Source organism: Rhea pennata, chromosome 6, assembly GCF_028389875.1.
Source record: "Rhea pennata isolate bPtePen1 chromosome 6, bPtePen1.pri, whole genome shotgun sequence".
Lineage (NCBI taxonomy): Eukaryota > Metazoa > Chordata > Aves > Rheiformes > Rheidae > Rhea > Rhea pennata.
The window spans coordinates 34,169,548-34,191,569 of NC_084668.1; the positions used below are offsets into that span (position 1 = coordinate 34,169,548).

Genomic DNA, 22,022 nt, shown 5'->3' on the forward strand with positions numbered 1-22,022 from the left:
CTCCTTTCAGGATCCACAAGATTGCCAATTTATAATCTTGAGTTGAAACTATCGAAAGTGGTTAGTCTGTCCAAAGATAACAAAAGAAATGTGAGTAAAAATCAGACATACTTGCATATATAACTTTACCAGCAAAGCTTTTCATTGTATACTTGTTCTACCAGGCAGCTAGCAGGTAGACCAAGTGTACAATGGTTTTCCAAGGTAGCTGCAGGTCAGCAGTTGGTACCTTTTCACAAATCCTAAAACCACAGATGACTGTGAATGGAGAGCATAACAAGTATCATAATGATTTGGAATATAACATATACTCTCCAAAATGCATATTCACCCTTGGGTTTTAAAGATGTAATCTCTGTACTAAAGACTGAAACTTGAAACTTTCTTCATACTGAGTTTGAAGGTGTCTTTCATCTTGTGGGTTCTTAAGTTGTGTTCTGCTTCATTCTCTAAAGTGTTTATTTCTCTTGCTGCAGGAAACTCTGTATATTAGACCTCCATACAGAACTGAACAGAGAAGTCTATGAGTGGAACAAGACCATTCACCCAAGCCAGCAATACTCACTTCTGCTCCAGCACACATTGAGGAAAAAACTTTTTCTTTCTCCTACATAACTGCTGGTGGAAAGTACGTGTCTGAAATGGCTAAAAGAAATACTAAGGTCCATACACATTCCTACACACTTCAAGCACTGTTGTTGCCTGCATACCTCAAGTGCCAGCTGTTTCTAAACCTGGGGATTTAGAAGCATTTTTCAGGGTTGAAGGGACTAGATTTAGGTTTTTAATACAGAAGTTTCAGAAAACTTGGATAAGAATGGCAGCTATTGTATAAAAGTGCAACAGATCTTGCAACCAAGTGCAACAGGTAAACAGCATGGAAAGAGCTCTAAACTATAGCTATTGGATTTTTCAAGGTTCTGAGTTTTTGTTACTTTTTTTTTAAGTATACCTACTAGCAGTGCTCTGATCTAGGCTCTTTTGATCTTTAAGGCAAGGAAAAATCAGTGCGACGAGTCACTGATGCACACTCAGTACTTTCCCCAGCACCTAATAATGGAGAACTGGCAGCAGAGAAAGCCTTCCCAACAGCTCCGCTTTCCCTATAATAAAGTAGTTCTGGCTTGGCATGCCTCTGCACCCTGTAACAAAGCAGAAAGAAGAGAAAAACAATATTGTAAATAATTTGGATTCCATCTGCTTGGTGCATTAGAGCTTGTAATTCATCCAGAACCCTCTGTGACCTCAGTACCCTCTGCAGCATCTAAGGGTTGCATGTTTTTAAATCAGCCCAAGACATGGCAGACTGTCGAACTTTGCAGTCTGTGGGTATAAATATACAAAAAAATGAGTCTCCACATGGCAGGGCCTTAGAGTAATGAAGTTGTACAGTTTAAGAATGAGGGGTTTGGCAGATAATCTGTGAAAGCTGAAGCTTGATTCATACTTGCCACATCAGACATAGCTATAAAAATAAGCTGTTTATCACATCTGAACCTGAATGTCTTGTAGCAGCCACTGGCTCTTTAGACCAGATTGCATTCCCTTGCTCCTTTTGCTTATGAAAGAGGGTATATCTTTTATATATATATATTTTTTTAAGTTGCCTCTGTTCTTTTGAAAAAGACATGACAGAAATTTGCCTGAAATGTAGCAGTCTTTTCTCCAATGAGGCAGATGCCTAGCATCAAGAGTTCAGTTGATCTGGATGCTGTATAACACTACAATCTGGATGAGGTGTATTGAGATGTATTCTTGCTGAATTTATGGCATTCTCCTCCTTCCTAAAATAAGCCACTTGCGATCTTTCAGTATTCTTAATATAGTCTCCTGTCCAGGAAGAAAATTCAAGACTTTGGCTTGCCTTGCTTGGTTCCTGATGTAGTTATGCCATACATCCCTGTGGCTCATACATATTTTATGCGAGCAAAAAGAGAAGTATTTTTGCTTGTATACTATAGGCTAGTTTCTTGGGGGTGGGGGGAAGCAAAAAGACTTCTCCTAGTGTAGCTGCATTGGATTTGAGCAAAAATCAGATGTGCTTACCTGCATAATTTTGCCAACAATGCTTTTCATTGTCGGCCAGGTCTCACAGGCAGCTACCTGTAGTATATTGCTACTAATTATGATGGCACAGCAAATAGATTTATTCTGGTAGCAGTGACTTCTTTTCTCAGTACTCTTGTAGTTAGGTGTTGGCTTGATAATATTTTAAACCTTTTTTGGAAACCAGACTTCTTGAGTTTCATTAAGAAAAAACAAATTTCCAAGTAACTTTCATAACTGAAATTAAAAATCACATTTATTTGGCAAAGAGCAGATATCTATATCTGATAACAAGGAAGGACTCCTGAGTGCTTATGTGATACGAGTCCAGTCTCTTCCTGGCTTAGGAGGTTCCTGAATTGCTGATTGAGGACTGTTAGAGTATATCAAGAGAAGAAACCCACTAAACGAGTTTTACCTTCTTTTCTTTCCTTAAGTATCCATATACGATTTTAAGATTGAAAATACATATTTATTTATATTAATATATCATTTTGTATAATACATATATTAAGCCTTTTATATTATTACACTTAAATCTTCACTCTTGTTACACCTTTTTATTGTATATTCAGTTTTATTTGCATGTTAAATATAGGAAGTGAAATTTAAAATTCTGATCACAATTTTTGCACAAGTTAGAAAAATACTTCACCTATATTATAAAACACATGCATACTGTATTTTTTTGGTCTCTTTCCACTTTATAAGCTGGTGTATCTTTTTATTAATAGTATATATAAACTTTATTTTTTATATATAGTTTAGAATTGGGAAATGTAGCCCAAAATGTTTTGTTCTGTGTAGATACAGGCATAAGAAGAAAAAATGATAGATAATCAGCTTTTGCAAAATCCAGACATTCTTTAAAAGCTTAGTCTCTATAAGCGTTAAAGTTAATATAGTGAAATAGGATTTAGTGTTTTATAGGTCTAGAAACAATGTATCATGGTGGTGGTGTGCGGGAATTTGGTTCTTAACTGTTCCTCTTGCCTACTTTGTAAGAAATGGCCTTTTAAATTGGTGGTTCTTACAAACTAGTACCATATTGTTTCTGGCTTTAAAAATACTTTATGTCTTAAAACTGAGTTTGTAAGTATTTCACAGAGTTAACTAGAGAACGTGCTGCTTTGCAGCACCAGAAGGGTCTGTATTGTGTGTCATAGGTAATAAAAATGGTGTTCATTTCTAACCTCTGGTATTTCATAAACTGCCTAGCTTGGAATAAAATACAGCAAATGTGATTTTAAAACTAAACCTTGCTCATATTCTGTGGGGTAATAGAAATATTACAGAATAACTGATTTGGAAGTTAGTTCCTGTAGTATCTGGTAAATGAAGCAGATGTTACAAAACAAATGCACACTGTTCTGTGGCTGTAGAAATAAAGTGTGTTTCCTAGTTATTGTACGTGTGATAATAAATATGATTTCACTTCACAAATTAACTTAATTTTTTTCTTGCATTTTCTTTATTAGCCTTTATGTCATATGATGAGCACTCTTCTGCCTCATAGACGCCAAAATCAGGGAGAATGGAACCAAGAGGAGGCAGAGAGATGAGGGAAAGAAATCCTGAAAGTGCAAGCAGGAACAAGAAGGGGAATGGTAGGGAGAACCAAGAGAAGAAAAAGTAGGGGAAAGATCTGAAGGAGAAATACAACACCAAAATTGGAAAGAGAAAGAAGACAACAGGAAAAAAGGGAGAAAGGAAGTAAGAATAATAGTGGATATCCTTACAGCATCCAGCAACTTTTTTTTTTTTAGCGATGCTAAGTACAACTATTTGCTAAACTAGTAACAATAGGATATATTCTGTTTCTGCTAGTTTTATGACAATATAAATTGGAGAGGGGAGTTTCAAGAAGTGTACATATTCCTCACCTCAGTTTATGGCAGTGTAAGTAAAGTCTGTGTCCTATTCCGTAAGAAATGAAGAAAAAAACCAACACTCTAAAAATCTGAGGAGACTATTTTAAATAATCCTGGTAGTAGAAAAGCAAAAGAATCTCTTTGCATCTGGCCACTTAGATGCGGCAGTGATTGCAGTCCTCTGATGTCCCAGGATTTGTGGGGATGTTCCATGTATTAGGCAACACGCATGAATGTCAGATACTGAATTTCTACACTGATGTCTTGGTCCTTAGTAGATTCTTAGCCATCGCAGTACTTATTCTGTAATCATGCAAGTACTAGGCAGTATTTCTTGCCTTGATGCTGCCTTCAAGAGTTCAATATGGAGTAGATGCATTTGCTAGACTGTTGCGAAAAACAATGTTATTGAAGTTGGTATTTGCTAACAGGCAGAAAATCTGTGATGCAAGTTGTCTGTCACTTTTCCCATAACTTTCTGTGGCCCTGGCTATGTGTGTAGGGATGGTCTGGTTTTGCTTTACTCTGTAGCTGAAATTTGAGCCTGGAAACTGACCTGATGCATGGCCTGGATGGCATTAGGCTGTACATGCATTACAGATCAGTTTTACTAGTGCAGTCGTTGAATTGATACCAAACTCCCATTTGATAGCCAAAAGGGAAAAAAGACTCCACGATGGATCCAGAATTAAGCCTAAGATTAATTCCAGTGCTAGGAAGTTAGCACTGGAACATAGCAAGTGAGAGATAGCGGTGGATTTTCATGGTCATGATCTGCCAAAATGTATAGTTTTCTGAACCTGCTGTTGAACAAGATAAAGCATGCTGCTCTTTCCTACCCCTGAATTGTCAATGCGTGGAATGTCTGACTGTGTAGCACGGAACTTGATTTTCAGTTTCCAATAACTGTAATAGACAATTCTCGCACTTCTGTTTGTGCCATGTATATGGAAGACATGCAGAATATAGATGATGCTTTATCACTGCCTCGGAAAATGAGCCTCTGAGGCAGGAGATTCTATGCTGTTTTGCACTAGCCTTAAGTAGCATGAATTTCCTCATCTACTTTTATTGCCATGACTGAGCAGTGATTCCAGTTTACTTTTTATTGTGTTACATATTTGTGCACTGAATTATGATAGTTGCCAGCTTGTGATTCAGGAAAGAAGTTAAAATCAAGAGGATGTTATGGTGCTCACACTTGCAGATGCAGTGTACTATATGTCTGATACGTAGGCTCTTTCAGATCTTCATAAGTAAGAATGACTGTTACAGATATCTGGGTCAGTACCAGCTTTAGATGACGTTTTATCAGAATTCTTTTCTGATATGCAGAGCTTTAAATTTCTAACGTGCCGTATGCTTTTGCTCTGAAAAACTGTCTGTGGATGACATTCTATAGTCTGCCTGCTGTCTTTGTGATTATGTTCCTTTTAAGTTTATCTTCTATACTGAATTACTTGACAGCTTCACTGTGTGGCTGCATCAAAAATTCTTCATCTCTTTTGTTAGAGGATCAGTAGGACATGGCCGATCTTCAAGGAACATTGTTTTTCTGGAATTTGTCTCTTTCTGTACATGCTGTATTTTTAAATACGTATTAGTCTGACAGTGTATTTTGTGTTTAATTTGCAGAAACATAACATCGTAGGAAATATGATTTCAATCAGTGCCATTACTGAAATAGGATCATAGTTTAGCAAAACTGCTTAGTGCTATTGCTGCTAAATTATAAATGTTAGGGTTTCACTTTACTTTTTAAAGAAAAGCACATGCAGTCAGGCTCATCGTCTCCCTCCTGATCCCAGAGTAAGCCTCGACCTTCTTTGCCAACTTATCCTGTAGACAGCAGCCACTTGTTAAATTTGACTATTGAGTTTCTACGGCTTTCCCCCCTCCCCTTTAAGAGCTGACTGAATAAAGGACAGGGAGCATTTTAGTTTCAGCAGAGATCGCTGCTGCTGCATGTGTGTTGGACAGCTGCTCTTTGGCTGGAGCAAGGACAGTGGTCACATCTCACTGCCCTGACTGGAGGGTGGGGGGGGATACTGGTGTCGCAGAGGCTGCTGAAAGCGAGAATCCTGCACTGAGCAGGGGCTGTTTGCCCCCTGCTCCCCTTACTGCAGCAGCAGCGCCGAGTAGGAGGTCTTGCATAAAAACTCTACTTGCAGACATTAGCTTCAGGGCATCTTTTCAGGTGAAAAAAATCTTCCCCAAATGTTTGGGTCTCCTTTTGCCATGTAGCTAGCTTTAAAAATAGCTTGAAGCTGAGAGAGAACAGTTTCATCTTGCTTTTCTTTCTTTTATTCTATTGGGAAGCGCCGCTGGTTGTTTTTTCCAGACTACTTGGCGGCGTCCCTTGGCGCGGGGGGCTAGGAGGAGGGGGAGGCTGGCAAGCCCCGAGGGCGCCGACCGCTGCCCTCCCGGGGTCGGTCCCCGGCCCCCTCCCGCTTCGGCCGAGCCCCCCTCTCCGCCCCGCTGCTGGCGATGCCGCCTGGCCCCGCACGGCGCCGAGCGGCCAGGCCCGAGCCGTGACTCAGCACCGGGCCGCTGGGTGCGGGCCGGGGCTGGCCCTGAGATAGCCCGGGCGGCGCGGCGCGGAGGAGCGCCCGGAAAGAGGGGACGGGAACGGGAGGTATTTCAGAGGTAAGAGGGAGTGAAATGGAGAGGGAAAGAAGGAGGGGTTCCGCGCCCGAGCCGGGAGCCCAAGCCCGACCCTCCCTTCCGGCATGGTGCGGCTGCCGCTGGGAAACCGGCGGGCTGGGGCTGAGTGCCCCCCCTGCTCCGGCGCTCCTCAGGGCCCCGCGGTTTGACTTTGCTCTTAAATCTTGAGGTCGGGCAGTATCCCAATCAATAAAATGTTAAAGGAAAAGCTAGTAGATTGATAATCCTTAGTTCTTGTGTGGGTTTTTTTTGTTTGTTTTTCTTTTTCTGTCCTGGAGGAATTGGGTATGTTGCAACACATACATTAGAGACACTAGTCATGGTCGCTGTAGCTGTAAATGGTGAGCCCCCAAAAGCCTGGGGAACAAGGAGGTTGGCCCCCAATATGTTAGTTTGTTTGTTTGTTTTTAACAAACTAGTTTCACTAGAATAGGGAGTGTTTGCTGTTTTTCCTCCTCTGCTCCAGGAGTCTTTTACCATAACATTTTTAAGACTGCCTTGAAATGCATAAGGTGGTAGAGCATTCTAGAAACACAGTAACAATAAGGTGAGTGCTGGCTCAGGCTGCAAGTCTGCAGTATCTACTTTCACAGTAGTGCTAGGAGGCAGCTACAGCCCTGTCTGCCCTCAGTACAGAGGAGAGGGAAGAGAGGTCATGGACAGCTAGTAAACACAGCACAGGCTGGGTGGCCTTGAGAGTATTCAGGACTTAGGCAGGAAGAGTTTTCAGTGAAAAGCTTTCCAAAGATAGCTGAAATGCATATTATAAAACTGTTTTAAAGATAGATGAAGAAATTAGTGCAGGATTTTGTTCCAGTTTAATTTGCTTGTGAAATGACTACTTACGCCTACTGCACACAACTTGTCTCTATTCCTCTAAACCTATGATTTTTAAACTCAGACATTGTCTTTAAATTCTGAATAGACATCAGTTTGAACTGATTTATGTAGACAAGAATCAACCTAAATTAATCTGCTAAATTTAGCTGATAAAAGTATCTAAATAGAGTTTGAAATTAGCTTAGCTAAATTTATTTAAGCCTGATTTAATGTAAAGTGGCATAATTTGTAGATAGATGACTGAGATATGAACCTTTTTTATAGCAGCTTGTTTCTTATGTGAAGAAACTGTCATACAGGATTTCGTTTGAGGAGAGAGGCAATGTGAGTAACAGAATTAGTAAACTATGGGAGAGTAAGCTTGAATACAGGAGAAAGTAATATGACCTTTTTTTTTCTTGCACAGTCTTTGACTTGTGACTAAGGGGCAGTACAGGATTCAGGATTCCTGGCTTCTATCAAACCTGTTGTTTGAAATATGAAATAGTGCTTGCATCCTTAACTGGATGTGAGGATTTGGGATTATATTTCTTCTGTGGTCCTGAACACAAAACTGCAACAATCTCTTGCATCTCCCATATGCTGTGATACTTTCTGTGGTTTATATGCCGACCTGTCCTCCCAGATGCTTCAAAAGCTTTGAATTCAGAGTTTCTGTCCATATACCCACTTCTTTCTTTTTCTTTTCTTTTCCTTTTTTTCTTTTTTTTTCCTTTTGCTGCTTCTCCCTCATGTAGAGAGCTTTGCTGCTTCCAGCTGCACTAAGTGGAAGGTTAAGGACTTAACTGACTCTTTGGGCAGAAGACATGAAGCACTGTCTTACAAATGAAAACAAATTTCTCTATATAGCTTCACTCAGGCAGAAAAGACCTGCCCAAGCTACCTGGAGGAAGTTTGTGTAGTAGAAAGGTGATCAGCCTCTGTTACACTTCATTAACATTGAGTTGCTTATACAGAGCCCTTTTAGATTGCTCTCTTACCACATTTTATTAGATGGTCCTGTAACAGAGGTTTTAGGATTTTTCTGTGCCAGATGGGGGAGACAGCCTGATGGCAGGATACGACTGGGAGTGGATGAGTATTCACAGCTTCAGCTTTGATATCAGGCTTAAAACAGAGGAGCACCTTCCTACTGCAGCCAGGGGAAAGTAGAGCCTTCAGACTGCAGATCAAGGAACATGTGTGATTTAACACTGCCCTCTCTGCTAAGAGCTGTAATAGAGTTATTGCAGGGACTCTTTACCAGCCACAAACTGTAGAGGAACAGAACTGCAGTTGTGAGGGGGAAGATAGTCGGGGACTCCTTCCTCTGAACATGAAAGTTGATGGAAGAATAAAGGATATAGAGGAATTTAGGTTGGAAGAAGAGACTTCTTCCAGATGACTGAGGTCATCTAGGTCAGCTTTCTGTTTAAAGCAGGGCTAACTTAAAGAGTAGACTGGGTTGTTCAGAGTTTCTGCCAACTCAGCTCTCTGATGCAATTTTTTGCTTGGAGAAGGAAGTAAATTTCAGATGGATTCAAAAGGAAATTCTTCTGCAGAGTATTCAGGGCTTCCACATCACCATTGGATGAAGTTCTTCAAGGATTTTTGTATTGAAGACTACAGTGTTACTAATGTTTGCTTTTTGTTTTCAGGCAGAGACGCTCTCTGCCCCAGTAACATGGGCGATGACATCAGCTTGAAGTTTCGCCAGCAGCTTCTACTGATTGAAGATAACCTGGAGACCGAAGATGTAGCAGCTTTAAAATTTCTCTGTATTGACCTGATCCCCTTCAAAAAATTGGAAAGGGTGCAGTCAGCACTGGACATTTTTCAGCTTCTTATGGCTGAAGAGTATCTAAATGAGGAAGATACTTTTCTACTAGCTGAGCTCTTATACAGAATTAAATGTCACTTCTTGCTCAAAAAGCTTGACTATACCAAGGAGAGAGTGCAAGAATATCTACCAGAGAAGGGAAGAGTGTCTCCATACAGGTGAGCTTTCAGTGGGATTCCTTTAGCTCTATTGCTGCTATCTATTACCTGCTGCATCCCTTTCCATTTTTAAATTCTTAGATTGCCTTGTGTTTCTACACCCTCTTCTGTTCTGCTTTGATCTCACTGGGTTTCTGTTACAGGCAGATGCTGTATGAATTGGCAGAGAACATTACCAGCGAGATGTTAAAGGAAATCATATTCCTCCTGAGGAACCATCTGCCAAAGCGACAGACAGCTATTGTATGTAGGGAGAGACACAAATGTGTGTATAGTAGAGAGGGAAGAATGGGGGCGAGGAGGAGCATGGGAAAGAGAATCTTGGCCAGAATAAGGTGTAATTGCAACTAGGCTGGTCAATATTTTTATAGAGTTAGAGAGGAGGAAGCTGGTGACAGGATTAGTGTGGAATTTGGTGCTGCTTTGTGCCAAGGACAGTCATGGATGGTCTACTGTCTTCCATTAGACCGCAACAGGGTGACATATCAATCTTTTTTTTTTTCCCTGCATGAGTTATGAACAAAGGACACTTGTGTCATATGTCATTGATACTATTTCACAGCAATAAAGCCTTCTCCAGGCCAAAATTCATTAATACAGTTTGAGTAAATCCGTTGAAGCAAGAACATACCAAGTTACAATTCAGTCAGTAGTTGCACATGGTGCAACATTTCACCTGTCCGCTGGTGATGTAAAATTGACTGTTTGGTACTCATTGGCAAGAAGCAAAGCAGAAGATACGTAATTATCTGAGGCAGAGAGGGCTGAGGAATGTGGTTTTAAATTTTAAAAAACGATAACTGCATTTTACTCTTTCTTTTTTGCTGTCAGTCTGCTCTGGAATTGCTAATTTTATTGGAAAAACAGGGCCTTTTAACTGAAAACAACGTACAAATGCTGGAGGAAATCTGTACGAGTGTTTCGCCTGATCTCCTGGAAACAGTAAACAGCTACAAAAGGGAAAAAGGTGAGAAATTCAGAGTCAGAGCTTTCTGCTAAAATGCAAGAAGCTCTGGAAATATATGGGCAACTGAAGTTGGCATCTGATGGTCCTGTGTGTGTACTGCTGCAGCAGAAACTAGAGCAGGATCACTCAGTACCTTCACACACAAGTTTAGCATGGTTGTCTTCAGCTTCCATTGCTTCCTAGCTGAGTTCCTATAAGGATGTGCAGCTATACTGTAAAAGGCACTTTGTGATTTACAGATGTACACTATATAAAGTTGCTCAGGAGAGTTGTGTCTGCTTATTAGCTGGCAAGGGAAATTGCAAGTGCATGTGTATCTGATAGGTAGATAAGCTTTGTTATTTAATAAGTGGTCCAGCTTCTAAGAGGTTAGACTATAGTTTGTAAACTTACTCATTTAATGTCCTGTAGAGTAATTATAAGCATACTGGGAAAAGGTTCTAGTTTCATTTATTTAATCACTGGGAAACAAATTCTGGGAAGTGCAATACTACATCTCTCCAGCAGGTGCAAGGACACTTGTTTGATGAGTTCAGTTTCCCACACTTACTGAGCATGTTTCAAAGTGGCTCTTTTTTTAATGCATTTCTAAATACAGATCCTCGTTTGCCTTAATGTGCAAATTCATTCTTGTTTAACTTAAAGGCACTTAGCTTCTCTCATTTATTGTCTCTTTCTGCTTTTAGTATCTCTACCTCAGCAGGAGAACATTTTGCCAGTCAAGGAATCTGCACTGCCTCACACTGGAGGTGTCAGATTGTTCACTTCACTACAGGTATACTGAAGTGTATGCTGCCTACTTGGGTTTTAGTGGTTTGGAGGGTTGGGATTTTTTTTCATGCCTTTATTTTGAAACCACACTGGCGATGAGATCTTTTGCTAAATCTTCTTATCTAATTTAGGAAAGGAGCAAGCATATTCCTTTGGCCTATAAGAAATACAGCAGCATATAGCATCAAATAATAGAAGTCAAAAATACCCCTGCTGATCATGTGGATTGGCAAAAGAAATGATATTAGGAAGAGAAGTGAGAGAGAAGGCTAGAAAGGTGCATTCTAGAGAATGGGTCGCTCAACTGGTGCTAATTTTTAAAGTTTCAGCTGAATCATCACTAAACTACCACCAAAGACTAACTACCGTAGTCTGAAGGTCAGTTCAAACTGCGGCTGCTAAAGAAAGTGGTCTCACTGTACCCAGCCCTGGGTCTTCCTTCAGCTGCATGATGAATCAGCCCAGCTTACCTGGGCTATAACTAACCTCTTTTTTTGGGGGGGGAAAGGAGAGGAAGGGAGAGTGGAGGGTGTTTTAACCCATATCAGTTCTAAATGAGTAAAGTCAATGATCTTTCTGAAGATAGTCCTCAGAAGTAAAGTCTCAGTAGACAAGAGCTGAGGAAAATGGGCTGTTTAGTATCAGAAGGGCTTATATTACTGCTGCTTGAGCTACATGTGCTCTACATGTATAGAGGATTTGGGGAAGCTTTCACACTTGGCATGGTCAGAAAATGAATGCAGTTGTATTAAGAAAACACAAGTTTTTTTAAAAAAAAAGGGAAAAAAACACACCCAACCTTGTTTCTATGACCTGTTTGATTTTCCTGAGAGACTTGCCTAACAAAAGTAATGAAAAGTTTTACACATTTTGCATGCTGTATACTAAACTGTTGACACATACTGCAGGAAGAGGTCACATAGGCCGGATTTGAATCATTATGTACAATGAGTTAGAATCAAATAATTGACCATCCAAGCAAATTGATATTGGACTATATTGGACCTTTATTTTGTTTATAATGACTCTCCACCCCTTGTGGAAAGGGGTGAAAGGATCATTTGGAAGTGAAAGAGAATTCTTTGCCATTTCTCTTTCTCCTTAAGAGAAGGTACAGTTGTTCCAGCTCCATGAAATTTGCTTTAAGTGGGGAGGTCTTTTGTAGTTCACTGTCATATGCTTTGCTACTCTTAGAAATTCAGTATTCTTCCTCTTGTTACTCAAACAGATTTGGTGTTCATTAACCTTGTTTTAGTTATCACTATGAAAAAAAATATATACACTGATTTTTAACATGCATTATTTTCTCCTGCCCAAAAATAGGAGACCTCCATCAAATCTGTGAGTTCTATCAATGGTAAGGCTTTCAGGAAAGTGTATTTTGTTTTGTTTTTTAATACCTTTATATTTAATGTTACGTGCTACTAACTGTCTTGCCTTATTCTGGGAAACTTCTAACATTTTGTTTAATGAAACCAGTTATCTTGCAGTCTTCTTGGAAAAGTCTTTTGCTTTCTGCACAAACTGATTTGAAAAATGCTTGTTCCTACATAAAAGAGGCAAAGTACAATTGGCAAATCCTGTGTACTTTGTCAGTCATTAACTAGAAACCAACTAATGTGTTCTTTGGGAACTGAAATATGGGCTAACTTGCTTATATAATTTTTATATAATTAAAATATAATAATGATTAAAAGCAAAAAGCTACTTTCTTTCCTGTGAATTAAAAATAAATTTTCTATTTGAATATCCCTGGGAGGGTAAGAGAATGAGACACAGTGATTCGAAACCTCAAATACTATTTTTTTGTGTGTACAGAAAAGCATTTTATCTCTGACTTCTTTTGCTGTATAGATCATTATGGTGAAGAGCCTGGGAGCCTGTGGGAGCATGTTGGGAATGTACGCTCCATACCTACCGGACAAGGTTGGTCTTCTCTTAGGGTTTTAATAGTAAGCTGTTTTAATTTTGGGCTGCCTGAAATCTAATGTGCTATTTAAGTTAGTTCTTGTAGCTCTTTTGCATGGGACCATTAAAGAGGAAATAAGAAAATGCCCTGGAAGCAGGATGAATTCTTGTCTCTGTATTCTAGTTCCCTCACTAAGGCAGACATCAGGAAGACCCATGCCTGCTCTTCTCAGGCATTTCCAGAATGACTGTTTAAATAAGCAGAAAATAGATCTGAGGGCATAAAGAGGAAAACGGACAAAAATTGCTTCTGTTCTTGGCAACTTCTGTCCACTAGAGAGAACATAATATATTAAAGTTAATGTTTGTGCATCTTCCAGTAGCTTGCTGGAGTAAGTGAAGTTATTGAGATTGCCAGCTAAGAGAGTTTTCAAGGTGTTGGGTGGTGGTGATGGGTGTTTTGAGTAGAACAAATAGTGAAAGATTTGTACAGAGGAAAGCAAGAGTTTTGGGTTAGTCAGAAGGCAAAATATTTCCTTCACCAATAAATACAATTATATTTTGGATCATATCTCTAAAAAAAATTCCTTACGAAGGGCAGCAAATCTTTTGCATCTATCTTTGTGTCTCCGCATCAGATTGGACAGCTGCAAAGTGTAGCAACACATCAGCTCTCTTCTGCTTTACAGCTCCGTCAATAACATCTTCTGAAAGTTTGTCTGAGAGCTATTGTAAATGATTCAGGAACAGAAGATTCTATAATGGGAGCTTCAGTATTAACATCACAGATCCTTCTTGCAATAGAGTTGATTTCTATGCTGATTTCCAATTGAAAAATTAATTTGACTGTCTTGGGTAGAGTCTGTCCTTGTACCACAGATATCTCTGTTCAACAAAACCAATGTGAATGGAAGCCTTGCTTTTGTCACAAAGGATATGCAAAGAAATTACTGGAGACATGACCTGAAAAGATTCTTTGAACAGGACAGTGCTATCTCATAAAGAGGAATTACTCCTTTCATGTAATAGCATTTAAAATAAAAAGTGCTGCACTGTAGCTGAACTCCTTGCAACATCCACCAGTATTAGTTTTCTCCTCATAAATACGTGTGTTATCTTTTTCCTAGATGACAAAGCAGCTAATGTTATACAAGGCATCTCTGAAGTAAACATGGGGCTGCCTGCAGAGTTCGTCAATGCAGAAAATGAATCCAAGGTTTGAGACAATCTCATCCTTCTTTTTGAGTAACCAAGGGTGTGCAGTCTTTGTCCCTTTAATGACATTTGTCATGCAAGGACTTGTAAGATGTTTGTGCATCTCATTAAGTCTTCTGAGTAGTCTGATCAATTGGAACATTTCAGGGAATATTTTAATGTTGGAGGCCAGAAGCTTACCAATATTGAAATGCGTGAAGGGGAAACGGCTTAATGCCTATGATACTACTCACACATCAGTGCATCTGCTTATCTTCCTGGTGCAGGCAAATCATTTGCCATTATCTTAAATTGCATGTTTTGGAGATGGTAGCAGAATATACAGGTGCACAGATGAACGTAGCTTAGCAGTTCTCCCTCTATATATCTGACTTAGAAAAAGTTTTGGGGCATTCTAAAATTAAAAAAAATTAAAATAACAGGTAGTATGCAGAGACCTTGTAAGGAAGATGAAAGAAGGCAAGTGTGTCCAGCAAGCTATTGCAGGCACGTGACTATCATAATAATCCAGAGGTCTTGGTTCAGAAGAAGCTCCCTTTTGTGAGATCCCTTCTTAGAAACTGTGTGTGTACTACTTTTACTGTTGTCCAGACTGCTGTAGCAAAAATATTGTTTGCTGCTGTTGAAGGAGCTTGGAAAGCTGCCCTTTGGTTGATTCCACTAAAATGCAGAAAATGAAGTGTTTCTTTGTTGCTCCCTCTAGTGAAAAGAGAGGAGCTGGAGTGTCTGATATTAGAATGGACTTGTTGCTGTTAACCTGAGATTGGACTTGAAAAGATGGTACTTGAAGTTTTGGTGACTTCTCAGTTTTTAAAACATTCTTACTGAAGAGTGGGAGAGAACTTTAGGTCTTAGCAAACCAGGTAGTGTCACAGGATTCAGTGCCTCTGAGACCTCTCTATTCTATTCGCAACCCTTTCCAGAGTATCAGCATGAACCACCCACTCCAGATACTCCTCACTACTCTACTTTGACAAATAAACTGAGCTGTCTAACATGCTGTAGTTTCAGTGTGAACCCTCTGCTATTTGTAATCAAAACCCTTTTCTGTCATTGGAAACAGCTGGGGACTATTATCTCCAATACCAGTTCAGACTGCAGAGTTTAATTGCTAAATTAAGCTGTATTTTTGCAGTTGCTAAACCTTTGTTCTGCAGTTTAATAGTATGGTGAGATAGTGTGCTTGAGGCTTCACCTGTATCTTTTCACATGAGGAGACACCGCTGAGTTTCAGCTTTTCAAAAATAACCACAATTTTAGATGCCCCTAATTTTGGATGCCCATTTTGAGACATGTTAAGGAAATATGATTGTTGGAGATCAAACATGAATATATTCATTGTAGCTGTAAGCTGTAAGCTTTTTTCCTCTTTCCTTTCTACAGAAGTTGACAAGCTACAAAATGGATGGACCACAGAGAGGATTTTGTCTTGTTATTAATAATGTTAAATTTGATGGGGGACTTCAGGAGAGGAAGGGTTCTTGCAAAGATGCTGGTAAGTTACGGAAGTGAGGTTTTTTTTATATTAGCCTCTTTATTTTCATCTGTGTTTATTGTCCATTTTTAGTTAATATTCTTAAACAGTAAGGTTTTTGTTTTGTGTTAATTTGTCACCTGTGTATCCTAGAGAAAGAAAGGCTAAAAGATACAACACTGAACACAAATGATACAAACACTGAACTTGCCATCGTTCGTAGTTGGATCATTCTTGAATCATTTTAAGAATTTCTTTTTACTCATTCAGTTTGGATCTATAACTGTAATAAAGAACTAAAACTAAGGCACCATTTCACATAATGTAATCCAAAATTGCTTATACAAGCAATTCTGTGTATATTTATTTAATTGATTATTTTTATTCTTACTGTCTTGTTTATGAAACTCTGTAGCAGTCAGAACTGAATTGGAAAATAATGACCTGAGGAAGGTTCTGAAAGAAATCTAACATGGAACTTTGGGGAGATTACTTGTATTTCCAGGTGCCATTCATGAACTCACTTAGTGTGTCATTGTACATGTTGCACCTGTCACAGAGTTATGGAAGTGCCTTAGGTCATATTTTCTGTAACTTGTTGAGAAAAATCCAAGGACTCTGTATTTAAGCTGATTCCATCTTTCTTCCAGAAGACGATCCTTTAGTTGATGCTAGTACAAGGATGAATTTGAAGAAGCATGAGAGTGGGAAGTTCTTTCGCATATCAGATTTGATTGCATGGTGACTTCATAAAGTGTTTTTCTACTGCCACAATTTTTCTTTTTATCTTTCTTTTAACTACAGGTGAACTGGAGCGAGTATTTACATGGCTTGGTCTAGATGTGAGGATTTACACAGATCTAACATCTCAGGAAATTAAAGATCTGATGTGGACTTGGCAGCATTTGAAAGATCACAAAGACAGGGACTGTTTTATTTGTTGTATTCTATCTCATGGAGAGTCAGGAGCAATCTATGGGAAAGATGGGGAGCTTGTATCAATTCGCATGATCATGTCCTGCTTTACTGCCAAACAATGCCCAGCACTTGCTGAAAAACCCAAACTCTTCTTTATTCAGGCATGTCAAGGCAAAGATATACAGCGTGCTGTCTACGTTGAACCTGATGCACGAGTTCCTCACCTGCCTTCTGTGCAACAGAGAATTTCTCCTTCTGAAAGTATTCCTGAAGAAGCTGATTTCCTCCTGGGCATGGCCACAATTGATGGCTATGCCTCTTTCAGGCATGTTCAGCAGGGGACTTGGTATATTCAGGCCCTGTGCAGCAAGCTACAGCTGTTGGTACCCAGGTAAATACTTGACTGCTTTACTTAGCTCTTTATTGAAGAGGTGGGAAGCCCATCCCCACCCTTTTATTTTCTTCAAAGGCAAGCTCAAATAGGAAAGCTAACACAGGCTCTGAGTTGGACAAACTTAGTTAAAAGTGATGATTTGGTTGTCTGGCTCTGGTAAATTTATGTTAGCACTGCTAGTACTGTAGAGATAGTCTGGAGAATGTGAAGTTTAATTTAAAAACTCAACATCTCCAAACCTCCCCTCTGCCTATTAGACAGAACCATCTGTTTCTTGAGTGGATTTAGGTAAAAAGTTCTTTCTTTCATTTTCCCTACTGATTGAATCAAGCAATGCAAAGTAAGAAAAGGTCTCTTGTTTTTAGTATGACCTAAATGAGAATACAAGAATTTTGGAGAAGAATGCCTATTTTCTGTCTTCTATGTATTAAATGTTTAGACTGTATCTCCTAGATGCTCTAGGAGGCATTACATGGAGAAACAGTGCCACCTGCCCATTAATAAATCAGTTTTTTTGTTTGCTTGCTTTCTGTCTGCAGGGGTGAAGATATTTTGTCCATTCTTACGGAAGTTAATGAAGATGTGAGCAGGCGTGCTGACAGCTTGGGAACGAAGAAGCAGATGCCCCAACCAGCTTATACTTTAAGAAGAAAATGTATATTCCCAGTGCCTAGAGACCCTCCTCCCTCACAGCAACACTGAGGCTTTCTGAATACATCCTTTCATGGGCACATTTTATTTAAATGCAGTTCATCACACTACCTGGTTAGGTCAATTACCCAGACTCCTGAGGACATTTAGCCTCAAGGCAAGGCCTTACAAATTTTTTTGCTGAAGAAAATATGAAACCTAAGGAGACATAGTTATCACAATCCATATGCCAACTATTCAAACTGTCTATATTTTCCGAGTAATTAGGATTGGGATGGCTAGTTGCAGAAGTATGCTTCTTTGATGTTAAACATTTTTTATACTTGCACAGACTATAGGTATGTAGCTATTTTTGTGTCAGCATGAGAGTTGCATGTAGCCTTCTATCTAAACCAGAACATTAATAGTCTGGTTTAGGCTCATCGTGTTTTATTTTTGCATGCTAAAAATTCTAAATTCTGCCTCTGAAACCACTAACTCTGTGGAAAAGTCTTAGAGAGAGAAAAGAGAAAGGTGGCAAAGTAGGGGAGAAAGCTTAAGTAGTAGTGGTGAAGGATTTCTTCCACCTGTAATTTAAGTTACTTTTAATTGTACGGGGAGTTGATTTAACTATTGAAATGAGTAATTTTTTCATAATGCTCAGTGATGTCTTCTGACAGCTGTCACAAACCTCATGTGCAGTGAGATCCTTTACAAAAATTGAAAAAAAATGCACTGCAAGAATGCAGTGTAGTGTGCCTTCTGTGAAGCTGTCTTGGTAACTAACATTTCCTCATCACTTTTGGGAAGAAAAGTTAATGTAGAAGGGTTATTTGGCACTCAGGAGTGTATCTGCATAGATTTATCAGATCGGTTTCCTTTGTAAGCATTAAATGCTCTGATAAGTCAATTCTTGTTTTAAGACTTGAAATGCAGCGAGATGGGAGAAAAGGGTCCTTCTTGATCAAGCTTCTGATAGAGCATGTTTGAGTTTAACTGAGATTTCATGTTGTTTTGTTATGAACATTTGCATATACTGTGTCTGTCCATGTCCTTCATGTTTGTTACTGCATTAAATTTCTTCTTTTTAAGAGTCTGGGGGAGATAAAAATGACATTCTGGGCTAAGTTTATTACTGTTTATAACTTGTTTATAACTGTCCCCTTGCACAATGTTGGGCTGCATGAATCAGTGGGTTTTAACTGCCTCAGAGTTCAGATGGAAGTGAAACTTAGTTTATTTCAGCAAAACACTAACTGTTATCTGTGCTTTCTAGACATAAAGCAGCCCCAAACTTAGGGTTAGGATTTGAAGGAGATGCCATCTAATGTTGGTGAAAGCAATTTTTAGTTTGCACTATCCAAGATTTTTAGAGGATTTTACATCATCCAAAGCATTAAATTACAGCTAATCTGCTGAAACAGTAGCAGTAGCTTTTTACCATGATAAATTGACAGTTATGTGACCCTTTTGATTCTTCTGGATTAGTATGACCACCATACTTGAAATCATATTTGTGCCACAGGCAGAAAATCTATTATGTCTGTTAGAATATGTCACATATTAGAATCATCAAGCATCTGGCATGCAGTTACTCTTGGATACATTTTTTTGTACATTTAGATAACAACTGAAGTTTTATGAATACGGAGTAAACAAGGGCAAAAATTTTGTCCTTGTTTCAGGAGGATCTTGGCTTCATTTCTAAGTGTCATAGATAAAGTCATTGTGTTCTCTTGCTGTCTGTGGAGGGGCTTTTTCCTGGTAAGCTCCAGTTAAATGATGAAGGTAGGTAATAGCAGTCAGCAGAGTCTAGACTGTCTTCTGTCTTGAGTTCCCTCAGGAGTGGGGCTTTGCCTTGGAATAGTGAAGTCTCCTTCATCCCTAACACCGCTTGTTCAAACAAAGGCTGCACTGCTGTAAACTTGTACTATTCGGTGTGAATATTTTGCTTGTGTGCATCAACAGTTTTGTTTATGTGGCTGTGCACTGTGAGACTTGAGTGCACACAGTGGTATTCTGTGTCAGTGCTAGCCCACAGGCAGGATAGGCTTGTCACTGTAACTGTAGCTGCTGTTGGGTAAGGTTGCTGGAAGTGTCCGTGTGACCTCCTGTGGTATATTGTAGGATAGCGGTCTTCAGGGAAAGTGGGTGGGTTTTATCCAGCTTGGATATTTATCAGGGTTTGCTGCACTCCTTCAGTGTAACTGTACTAATACAGAGTTGTACCAGATAGAAATCAGCCTAAAACACCAAAAAATAATGGTTTCTGTAAAGGTTTATTGGTGGCATACAGAGGCGTATGCATGCACACTACCTCCACAGCGAAAGAACAATTACCACTTGTGCAACTCTCGTTTAGACAGAGTTAAGTGGAACCAGTGTAAAAAGCGTCTTCCTGTTGTGGAAGTTATATCCTGGGCAGATTGTGATCTTAAAGTTGTATTGTTCACCCAGTCTCTGGTATGCTGACCCTACTGCCTGCCGATTTTTGTGCAGGAGCTGTATATCCTGGCTGAACCAGTAGAGGCCTTAGTCATTCCAGTTGCTCAGCAGTCCTAGCCTCAGCGTTTTCCCTTTCCGAACCACACCCTTTCTAAGAAAAAAAAGGGGGGGGGGCAGGCTGCTTACAAGGAGGTGGCTGGGTCACTGGAAAAGGTTCTAGGGGAAGGCAGAGGGGCAGAACCTGGGTAAAGGAGAATGGGGGAACTGGAGATAATCCAAATAAACAAACAGGAACATTTCAGGAAAGGACAAGAGAGGATGAAATGAGAAGTGAAACAAAGACAAAAGAGGAAGAACAGCGCTGGGAGGGCTGGTCTTTGGAGCTGCTGTGTGTTGGAAGAAGCCTGTATCTGTAAAGAGCCAGCCTAGGGTTGGCCCTGTCTGTAAGTAGTTTTCACGCCATACTGAAACACCTGTGTGTTTATTCTAGCTTGCAGCTGGAGTCTCAATTTTCGTTGAGACAGAGGAACGGATACAGGGAGAAAGATGCTGAGGCATGGGCTGACATGGAGATAGAACTGTTCGTTGCTGAAGGTTAGAAAGGAGTGCTTGTGGTGTCTCTTTGTGCTGTTTATTGCCTTTGCATAAAAAGATTTGTATCAGTGAAACTGAATCAAATGCATTTTCTGAGCTGTTAACTATGGAGAGGGAGTGTGTGCTGGTTGGGAGGAATTTGTAGGCCTTCTTGTATATGCCTCATTGTATCAGAGGGCATTTTACAATTTTGAGTTTATAAAGGTAGACAGGTTGAAATCAATGAAAGATTGTTTTAATTGCAAATTTTCAATAGATTTCAGCTCTCCTAACTGTCTCTTCATAATACTGACATGACGAGCTTCAAACATGGATGGAGAGGTCTTGCAGGTGTGTGATAGCTGCTTATATATTTCTTGCCACAAGAAAAGTATCAGTGACCAGTATAGCATACTGGGTATCTTACCATTAAAGGCTGAGTTCTGTGCTTCAAATTGAATAAAAATGTCAAAAGTTAAATACTGCTTAATTCTTTTGTAAAAAGGGAAGTATATTAATAATTGCAATGTAATGTTTAGACCTTCAGTTCCTTGTATTTACTGACTACTGCTCCTGAAGTTGACAGTGATAGTTCGCTTTTTTTTTTATATATATATAGGAAATAGTCTTCCATTAAAATGCATGTTAGAAATGGGTTGGGTGAGTTGGAGAAGGACTTAGGAGGAAGGAGGGTAGGACATGGAAGATCTAGTAATGCCACAGGTCAGTGGGGTTGTTAAGCCATTTTTATCACAAGTGCTGTAATAATTCATTTGCTGAAACTGGAAGAACAACAAGTAGGGAACTCTGGCCTTATGAGCTCAGCTTACTGCTGTGGCATACGTTAACTTTTTGTAAGTCATGTGACAAAATAGGCATGTCAGGAAAAGCCAGTACTTTTCCTGGAACTTCAGAGCTCATGGCTGTCCGTTCTTTCACTTTTTTGAGAGCCGTTTCAGCAGTGCTTCAGCTTGTCTTTCCATGTAAGTGAAGTAAAATGGATTATTTTTGTTGTGGTAGAAGAATTTGCTTGTTAAATTTGCATCAGTTGCATCTTTATTTTAGTAGTGGTAGGAAAAGATAGAAGTAGTTAAATTTTGATTTAGTATGCTCTCTGTATTTACAGGGAAGCTTAAATACACTGTGTAGATGGCATATGTTTTAATTGCAATAATTTTGTGGTTCTGAAATTTACAGCTTTTCAGAAATGAAAAAGAAGATTTCTCATACCGGGAAGACGTATTATCATGAGCGCATGCCTTGTATCTTCAGATGACGGCATGGTGTATGTGAGAAAGAAGATAATTTCGTAATCAGCTACAAAGAAAG

The 22,022-nt window shown here is 39.5% G+C and overlaps 2 protein-coding genes across 10 annotated transcripts in view; both read left to right on the forward strand.

Annotated features, from left to right (window-relative positions):
- The window catches only part of CFLAR (CASP8 and FADD like apoptosis regulator), a 26,767-nt gene extending 17,653 nt beyond the window's left edge, over positions 1-9,114 (forward strand). For 4 of the 6 annotated variants that reach the window (XM_062579256.1, XM_062579252.1, XM_062579253.1 and 1 more), the window contains one exon: positions 477-3,493. In XM_062579256.1, the coding sequence (XP_062435240.1) occupies positions 477-615 (139 nt within the window). In that variant the 3' untranslated portion in view covers positions 616-3,493. Of the gene's footprint in view, positions 1-476; positions 3,494-3,524; positions 3,913-9,058 lie in introns of those variants that run through there. The other 2 variants (XM_062579255.1, XM_062579254.1) reach the window with 2 other exon arrangements.
- Positions 565-17,755, forward strand: CASP10 (caspase 10). 4 transcript variants are annotated; one of them, XM_062579240.1, is made up of 11 exons: positions 565-628; positions 9,059-9,398; positions 9,542-9,641; positions 10,230-10,365; positions 11,052-11,140; positions 12,460-12,493; positions 12,991-13,062; positions 14,172-14,260; positions 15,643-15,754; positions 16,538-17,042; positions 17,585-17,755. In XM_062579240.1, the coding sequence occupies exons 2-11, from the start codon at positions 9,085-9,087 to the stop codon at positions 17,745-17,747; spliced, it is 1,614 nt and encodes a 537-aa protein (XP_062435224.1). In that variant the 5' UTR covers positions 565-628; positions 9,059-9,084; the 3' UTR covers positions 17,748-17,755. The 4 variants fall into 4 exon arrangements, with proteins under 4 accessions (XP_062435224.1, XP_062435225.1, XP_062435223.1 ...); XM_062579241.1 differs by lacking the exon at positions 565-628 and adding an exon at positions 3,692-3,759; XM_062579239.1 differs by lacking the exon at positions 565-628 and adding an exon at positions 6,504-6,563.
- Positions 17,756-22,022: the final 4,267 nt, after the last annotated feature.

Excerpts from the sequence above, each read along its gene's own strand:
- CASP10 (XM_062579240.1), top strand. The coding sequence starts at position 9,085 with ATGGGCGATGACATCAGCTTGAAGTTTCGCCAGCAGCTTCTACTGATT. Across the intron at positions 11,141-12,459 it reads GATTGTTCACTTCACTACAG|GAGACCTCCATCAAATCTGT; the intron begins GTATACTGAAGT and ends GCCCAAAAATAG. Across the intron at positions 13,063-14,171 it reads CTCCATACCTACCGGACAAG|ATGACAAAGCAGCTAATGTT; the intron begins GTTGGTCTTCTC and ends TCTTTTTCCTAG.